Source organism: Cyprinodon variegatus, unplaced genomic scaffold (assembly GCF_000732505.1).
Source record: "Cyprinodon variegatus isolate N-32 unplaced genomic scaffold, C_variegatus-1.0 Scaffold269, whole genome shotgun sequence".
Lineage (NCBI taxonomy): Eukaryota > Metazoa > Chordata > Actinopteri > Cyprinodontiformes > Cyprinodontidae > Cyprinodon > Cyprinodon variegatus.
In genome coordinates this window covers 57143-66302 of record NW_015150722.1, presented here as the reverse complement: position 1 = coordinate 66302, position 9160 = coordinate 57143, and the positions used below count along the sequence as shown (strand labels likewise).

At 46.3% G+C, this 9160-nt stretch overlaps 1 protein-coding gene across 1 annotated transcript in view; it reads right to left on the bottom strand.

Moving 5' to 3' along the window:
- Positions 1-8533, bottom strand: part of LOC107089874 (endothelial cell-selective adhesion molecule-like) — a 70796-nt gene extending 62263 nt beyond the window's left edge. The window contains exon 1 of the mRNA XM_015382895.1: positions 8366-8533. Coding sequence (XP_015238381.1) covers positions 8366-8414 — 49 coding nt within the window. The 5' untranslated portion in view covers positions 8415-8533. The remainder of the gene's footprint in view (positions 1-8365) is intronic.
- Between the last annotated feature and the right edge of the window lie 627 nt (positions 8534-9160).

Sequence of the window (9160 nt, the reverse complement as noted above, 5' to 3'; positions counted from 1 at the left end):
TTCAATGCCTTTTAAAACTTTTTAAGGAGAACGACTTCATCCAACAGAGGAAGTCTGAGGCGTCCAGGAAAGAGAGAAAAGACGTTTTCTGATTTATAATGTTGTTGTTTCATAAGATGGAGCAGATAGCGGGGAGAGGATGGCTTGAAGAAGAGGATGATATCAGCCGTCCTTCCTCCTCATCTAGTCTGAATGGGCGCCCTGAACTCCCATCTGTCTAAAGCTTTATTAACCTCTCTAATCATGTCTCTCCTCATTGAAGGGCAGCTCTGAAGGAGATGCTGCTGCTGCTGAAACATCTGTCAGCGGCACTGCGAGCAGCCTCACAGGAGACCAGGCTTCTGGCCAATCAGAGCTCAGAAGCTTGTGTCTGTGGCGCCGGTCTTCCCGCGTGGTTTAAGGGAAATCTGACAAACTTTGGCCCTGGGAAATCCTTTGAAGAGCCATTAGATAACTGCTGTGACAAGACGGAGCAGAAGGAGCCCAGCCGCTTCGCCTTTTTTCTTTCCTTTGTTCTGGAAACAGAGAACTTTCTGCCTTCTTCCTGCTCTCCCGAGGCCTCGGCTTCAGCTGCAGAATCAAGACAATTTACACGCCGACATCTTTGAAATAAAAATGGGTCTGATGCAGCTTTTGTTCAGCGGTCTGAAAGCTGAGAGGGATCAGGCCGACGCTGAGAACATGATGGCTGATATTACCGTCACATTAAACCCATGACCTTTCAGAAAGCGCTCTGTTTGTTTACAGCTACATGTGAGGGCAGAGACATGGAGGATCAGGGAGCAACCATCCGCTGCCTCCATAACCGCCGTCTCACTCACATACACTGCTGTTAAAAAGGAAATAAGTTTCCCAGCAGCAGTAACAGTTCAGTCAGGATGGAGCTAAAATCCAGACTAAGGTGACTAGATTTCTGAAATCAAATCTGGGGACATTTTCAGCTCGTAGATAAAAAAAAAAAAATCTCATCAAGAAGAAATTAGGAAATGGGGACAATAAAGGTTTCATTTATTTTTACAAGTGCTTTAAATATTTAAACATGAAAAATATCTATAGTGTTTTCTTTATAGAAAACTAGAACTGTGTCTCTGGGCTGGGAGAGAGAGAGAAGGGGTCAAAGGTCGTTAGCAGGGCTTTCTGATTTTTAACGGGAGAGGGACATGAGGAAAAGAAAAGTTTTTCTTTTTTTTCCCCACCTTTCATTGTCATTACGCTGATAGTAACGGAATGAACTCTGCATTTAACCATCCCTTTGGCAGCAGTGGGCCGCCATTGTGCGGCGCCCAGATTGTTCTTCCTTCTCTTCAGCTCTTCTTCCCATCAGTGTTCCAGTTTTCCTCTCATTCAACCTTCTCTCTCTCCTCTTCTATCAGTCTGACACTATTCTAAAACAGACATTCATCAAAATCACTTCCAAAAACAGCAGGAAACATAGTATCTCATCTGATTAAATACTAAAAATGGTAATTAATATTTATTTTGGATAATATTTGGAGCTGGAAACAAAAGCAGCCAAATAAATGAACATTAGAGAGGTAGTCATCTCTGATTTTTCCTCTTACTAACTCCTGTTTTCATGAGAAATGTTCTTAGAAAAGCAAAACTAAGCCTGGAAGTCTATGAACATAAAACACAACTATAAATCAGAAAAAACTGCTTATTATAATTAACTTTCTTAAATAAAAAGTAAAGATCACCAATCAGTTCTAAAAACATCTTTAAATGAACTTTTGTTGATCCTGGAGAACCACTGAACCAGATTAGCTCCTTATAAGGAGTTTTTAATCCCAGTTTATTTTACTTTCCAGCAGTAAAACCTGATATATATATATTTTTTTTTATTGATTACGTTTTAAAACACAAATAAAAAAAAAAAGAGCGCACCACTTTTTAAACAGACGAAGAAGTAAAAGCAGAAGTTCGTTATGACATCCCAACATGGTGGGGGTGTTAATCGATTCGTTTTGTTTGGATCCCCTGATGTCCAGAAGCGCTGCACTGTTTTAATCATCTTTATGCTAACAGCAGCCTAACAGCTGTTTCTGCCTAACACGCTCACGCACCTTTCTACCGTAATAACACTCTACACGCAACATTTTCCCCTCATTCATAAAAGTTAAAAACGGGGACATTTCCAGGGACTGGTTTAGCCGGGAAAGGTGGTCCAAAACGGGGACTGTCCCTGGAAATTGGGGACATCTGGTCACCTTGGTCCAGATGTTATTCCAGGCGGTTAGCTGAGAAGCATAACAGGAGCCTCCATCATTTTACCTGTAAGGTTTTCATCAGTTCTGCTCGTCTCTATTGAACCTGGACCTGGACCCATCCCCGACCAGAAACCAACAAGCTGGCGTTAGGCAGGAGGTTCTGATGGTCAGAACTGGAACCTCAAGCTGCTGAGGTCAGAGTTCAAGTCAGGAAGGAGAGGGAAACGTAAGAACGCTGAAGGCGAGGGAAAAAGAGACGCGACTCTGGACTTAAAGATTTCTCCAACCGCCATTAAAGGTCATGTTGAGGCAGAAGCAGCCTTCTTTGGCCGAGTCCAAGGCCTTCTCCGTCTCCAAGCTGCTTCAGGCAGCATACTGACTACTACCAACCTCACCAGAGAACCGTGGACGTCAGAAACTCCAGACTCACTTCACCATGCTGTGCTTTTTATTTTACAGTCCAGGAAAACAAAGAGAGAAGCTGTTAAACCTCCAGGCCAGCAGGTGGCATAGCGCGGGAGTCATTCACACACCTCCTGGGTTGAAACCTTTAACCCTACCCGTTCCCACCCATCCGTCTACCTCTTTCAGCTCAGCTGATCTATAGATCAGGACTGTGTGGGCCGACCAGCGGCAGGCGGAGCGCTCTGAGGGATCCGGCTCATTCAGCAGAACCACCTGACAGACTGCCTGTGGTGCTTCTGCTGTAAACAGTCATTAGCTGCTGAGCAGAAACAGCCAAGCCTGAATTAGGAGCTCAGCGAGGCTGACGCTCCCGTCTGGATTGTTTGTGCTCCAGCAGCACGTCACCCTTACAGCCAGAGACAGGCCCTACAGAGAGGAGCCCTATAAATAAACTATTCTGCTCCGCTGCTGCTCAGCTCCCAGCGTCTGGAGGCAAACATCAGCTCAGAGTAACTTGAACCCAAACCCAGAATAAGTTCTGATCACAGAAGAGTCACAGCCGTTCTGTCCGGGTTCAGAGCGGCTCTGGCTTCTCTTCCAGGCTGGATGATCACAGATAAAAAAAAACATCAAGCTTTGGGTGTCTGCGCCTTTAAGAGCCTCCAGGCCAGAGGAGCAAGTTGGGAAAGTCGCCCAGTGCTTTTCTCATGACCCCTGAGAGGAAGCCTGACTCCGTCAGAGTCCAGGGATGGAGGCGAGGAGAAGGCCCGGCGGCCGGACCTCTCTGTGGTCACCTGCTCCGCTCCTCCGTCCCGCTGACAGCCACATCAGCGCTCAACTTTCCCACAGTTTATCCGTCCCCCGCTGGACCTAAAAATATGAGTGTTTGTCGACATAAATATAGAAGCAGTCAGTGAATGTGGGTCAGAGCAACGGGCAGAACTTTAGGACATTGATCAGCGCTCTGCAGGATTTAATCACTGCATTAATCCTCTGAATGGGACTTTAATTAAGCTGATGTAATTAGATTAAAGATGGTGGCGTGGCTTCTGCTCCAGTTCATAGAATAATAATGAGTTCAACAATAAAAGCAAACGGTTCTGCTCCAAGAAAACGGCAAAAAATGGACCGAGAAGTTTTCATTCAATCGGCTGGTTGGACATGAAATAAAACCACTCCTCTGAGTGGATGCTGCTACAGAGGGAAGAAAGAGTTACAGCTTCCTGTTTTAAGGATCAGAGGCTTCTTCCCAGGAAACACATCAGCCAATTAGCACCACCCTGAACAAAGGGCCTCGAAACAGGAAACCGGACCAAGCAGGAAGTGACAAGGAGAGGCTGAGCTCGATTTCAGAGGCTGCGTCCTCCAAGGACCCGCTCTACCTGGACTGGGTTCTTCCAGGACCATGAAAATTTGGAGACCAGAAGAATTTGTCTTTGCATTCAAACAAGTCCAACCTTCCATCGCCTAGCAACCGTAAAGTTTACACAAAAAGCAGGCAAAGAATGGTTTAAATGTCAGCCAAACCCATTTACATAAAACCTTTCAATAAATGAAACATTACCACCACATATCTGACTCAATAACCATTAAAAAAACTATTTTCATTCATTTCAGACGGAACTATTCACAGACTATATTAAACTGCACTTCCAATGTCCACCACTGTTTGGCGCCATTTCCCTTTTTCCTCAGAGCAGCCGGCTTGCTTGGACTAGCAATGAATCCTGGGTTACCCAAGGCTACGGAGGATACAGCGGACCTGTCCTTCAAAATGGATAAAAAGGACGCATCTGTCGGCCGCATAACGAGGAGTCTTCCAATCAGAACAGACCTCGGCGCCGCGTTATGACGTAATCAACCGACAAATCTGGCCTTCAGAGGACGAAGCCGCTGGATTAGAACTCAGCCAGAGACGAAAGACAAGAAGTAGCAGAGAAATACAGGAAGTGACAAAGAGGAAATACAGGAAGTGACAAAGAGGAAATACAGGAAGTGACAAAGAGGAAATACAGGAAGTGACGATAGGATCCATGGCAGAGACGCTGTTCTCTAATTCTACCCTCAGACTGAGACCCAGCCTCCTCAGGTTCCCAGTGAATCTGAACATACAGTGAGAGGACAGGAAGTGACATGCTAGCACAGACTGTCAATTATCCCCCCCCCCAAACAACTGTAGCGGTCATTGCTGACCCAGACTGCTGAGCTGTAATCCAAGATGAAAGAGGAGAGACTTTGCTGCCATCCTTCTATGGGAAAGGCAATTAAAGATAAGAATGTTACTGCTGGTCCAAATGTCTCTAAAGTCTCATTTCTGTAATCTGAAGATTCATTCAGCAGTTAGCCGCTACAGCAAAGCTTCATCACTATGGTGGGGGGGGGGCTTAGACAATAATATGCTACTAAAAATAAGCCTTCCAACAGTCTGATGACTATAAATCCCTGACAGCCAGGACAGGAGCACAGACAGACCATCCATCGCCGTTTGAGGCTTCCTCAGATTGACCTCGTTAAGCAGGTGAAGCTTATGGGAAACAAATGAAGACGCCATGTCCAAAACGGGGCGGTTAGCGGGCAGAAACAGCAGGGCTGGCTTTAAAAGGCTCCTGCAGATGTTCCCCAACGTAGGTCTAAGGCTTCTACTATCGCAGAACTACATCCTGACCAAGGTCCAACCATGGAGCCAAAGACATGCAGGCCGCTCTCCAGCTTTACAAAGACACGGCAGCCTCAGGGTTCAGACAAACAGCGCTGGGACGGTTTTTCCATCAGAAGAATTCACCGTGGTGATGGCAGTATTATGCTGAGGGAAGTCTTGATTAGAGGTTAAAGTTAGTGGGAAGATGGATGGAGCTCAACGTGAGGAAATCCTGAGAGAAAAAGACTTTAAGGGAGGTTCAAGTTCAGCTGGACGACGTCCAAAACAAACATCCTGAGCTGCAGCAACGGCTTTAGATCAGAGTAGGTTTATTAGTTAGACTGGCCTAGTCAAAGGCCTCACCCAGATGGGTTTCCATCTGATCTAGAGCCCCAAGAGATTAAGAAGAAACGTAGATGTGTGTTTGTTCCAAACCAGCAGACCTGAGGTCATCCGACTGAACCCGTTAGCATGAAGGAGGGGGGCAATACTAGGCAGTAGCCTAGGGCCCCAAGTTCCTGGGGGCCCCAGAAAACTCTGTTTCCATGTATGGTCAATGCAACTATTCCTTATCTGTGCACATTAATTATGTTTTTGATAAAAATCATTTGGCTAAAATGCCATCAGAACACTGATAATATTAATTGTGTCTCAGCCCCCCCCCCCTTCAGTGTCCACCATATTGGATCAGTCTATTTGCTGCACATGTTCAGAAAGGTCCAAACAGACAGCAGCAAACCATTTGAAAACAAACCATGCAAAGAGCAGTGTTGCTAACTTAGCGCTTTAGTCGCTATATTTAGCCACTTTTCAGACCCCTCTAGCACTTTGATTTCTAAAAAGCTCCTAGCGCCAAATCTAGAGACTTTTTTCTGCTACTGGAGACTTTGGAGACAACATCTAAAAGCAGCGAACTCTGCTCTCCAGAGCGAGTAGATTGGTAACCCCGCCTCCTGCTCTCCTCTATCTTGTCTGCTGTCATGATTCATGCAGCTATTATTTCATCCAAATGAAAAATGGAGAACAGAGAAGCAGATCATGGCTTGTCTACAGTGAATCTTTCATTCCTTTAGAGACAGCATGAAAAGTCAGCTGAGTACAAAACATAGAGAGGAAAACAAGAAGAAAAGGGACAAGAAGAGAGGGACACAACCTAGAACAATTTATGGATTTCTATTCTATTAACATTTCTATATCTAGAATGGGTCTGTTCTATGTGTTGTTTTCTCCATTCAGAGGGCCCCTGCCTGTCTTTGCCTAGGGCCCCACATTTCCTAAATCCGCCCCTGCTCAGCGCCACGCTGACGTTTCCATGCAGCTCGGAGCAGCAGCTGCTGCATGTGGCCGCAGACATGATTCAATCAAAAACATGTTGATCAGAAACGTATTTATTCAAAACCAGAAATCCTTTTAATCAGTGATCCGCCTCAGCTGCAGAGACGAGTCGGGGGCTCCAGGTCCTCTCCACCTTCTAAAATCAGCCACACTGGAGCTTTTCAACATGAACAACCTTGCTTCCTTAGCACCGCAGCAGGATTCAGCTCAGGACTTTGACTAGGCCACTCATTTTGGTGTGTTTAGGATCCTGCTGCTGAACCCAGGCTGGTTTCATCTGAGGTCACATGTTCTCCTCCATGGTTCTTTTATCCACAGCAGACCCTGAAGCAGCTAATCATCCTACCGTGTCCGATTCCCCAGCCACTGTTTCCTAAAGACGCTGCGGCGTCATACATGTGGCTGATGGTTCTATGTAAACACTTAGCATCGAAGAAAAATGTGTCAATCAGATCAAAATTTTAAAAAAGTCTACATTTTCCGCTAATAGATCAAACTGAGTGGAGCAGGTGACCTTCCTAAGATGGCGGCCCAACAGCACATCATCAGCTGGTTACTCTACAGCGGCTACTGCCTAGAGCACAACTAAACACGCCACCTAGTGGACTGGAGGGAAACAGGAGGTAGGCAGAGGAACAGATCGGTGGTGGCTGTATGGTGCTGTGGGCCGTCTCAGGCATCAGACCTCTTCCTGCTCTCTACTCTTCCTCCCACTGAGCTATTAAGGTTCGTCCTGGAGACCAAACATCCTTCTACTTTCATTAAACGCAGCTTCATCCAAACCTCTCTAAAGTTCACAGGGAGTGAAAACTTTGGTTCTCCTCAGCAGCCAATCAGAACCTGGCATGCAGAGAGAAGGCGGGCTGATTTAAAGTTGGTTTAAAGTAAAGAAGGTTTCTTCAAACTAACTTCTTATGTTCTGAGTCTGTCAGCAGGACCTTTCCCCGTCAGCGGGAGGATGTGCGTCCACTTCCTGCTCCACTTCCTGCTCCAAGCTCAGCTCCATCAGGGACTTCCTCTGCCTGCTATTCATGGCCACTTCCTGCCTGGATCTCCTCACCTCACTAAGTTTCAGGACACACCTGCAGGTTTGGATTAACGTCCTGCAAACTCCAGAGCAGTGAGGAGGAGAAGAGCCCAGGGAGGCAGCCAGTGATGGACTGGGTGCTGAAGCAGAGCTGCCTGCCATGTTCCCCCCCCAGGAGGAACAGGCTGCGGCTGTCAGCTCATCTGATTGTTTTGGCAACAACTCAGATCCAGACTGAGGCTCAGAGTTCATGCATCACAGGCTGTGAGAAAGTCACGCGCCTACAGACTCACCTGAAGCAGCTCTGCCCCAAACTGAGGGGGACAGGAGGACAAACTGTCCCAATCTGGACCCTGTCCCTTCATGGGTCCACTTCCTGCTGAGGAGCAGCACAGCTATCACAGTGGGAGGTTAATGCTGGTGGAGCAGGAATAAGGAGATTATTCCCAATCATGTCCAACACACTGCTTTTAATCCAGAGGAGACAAACAGGTATAATCCCAGCCTATAATCCCAGCCTATAATCCCAGCCCATCACACTGGTTCTGATCTGAACTCAACTCAGTTCTGGAAGAAAAGGAAGAAATCAGCAAATAGGCTAAAATAATCTGATTTATTGTTTTACTGGATTAGCTTAATCCGGCGGATTAAAATGCGCTCCAGTTGTCAAACTAAAGGAAAGTCCGGCGGACCGAGCGGAACCGATCCTGATCCAGAACCAGAGGATCCAGGAGGAACCATCAGATCACTGACCTGAGATCCAGAGCAGGAAGCAGAGCCGCGGAAGGTTCCTCTCCATCATGGTGTCAGCAGCTCCGTCTGTCCTCCGCCTGCTGCTGCTGCTGCTGGATCCAGCTGCTTTCTGGAGGAGGGCTGGATCCTCCTGGATCACCTCCTCCGACTCCTGCTCTCCCTCCTCCCCTCCTCCCTCCCTCCTTCCGGCAGCGAGAACAAAACAGAACAGAGAGACAGCAAAGTGAACAAGTTTATCACTTGGGGGGGGGGGGGAGGGACTGACCCACCTGACAGTCATTCCTCGGAGTCCAAACAACTTCCTGCTGTGACCCTTCAAAATAAAGCGCCTCTATTATACGAGAGGAGCAGCTGCTTTTATTCTGACAGCAAAGATGAGGAACTTCCGCCCTGCTGGTCCTCACAGAGCCGCAATTTACAGGCAGCACCTGTTCTGTGCTTCTGCGCCAAGAACAGGTGAACACATTTAAACAAAAAACAGTTAAAAAAAACTAGAAATGATCCCAGTTAATCCGAACCGAACATCTCTGACAAGAAAGAAAGAAAGAAAGAAAGAAAGAAAGAAAGAAAGAAAGAAAGAAAGAAAGAAAGAAAGAAAGAAAGAAAGAAAGAAAGAAAGAAAGAACCTTCCTTAAATGGGTTTGGTGATTTCAGAAACTATGGAAGAAATATGAACAAATTACGAATAGAAATAATGAAACATTTAGAATACTCAACTTTCTATTCAGTTCATTTCTATTCAATTCAGTCAGATTGATTCAAAGTTTCTATCTGAGGAAAACCAGCTGATTGCAT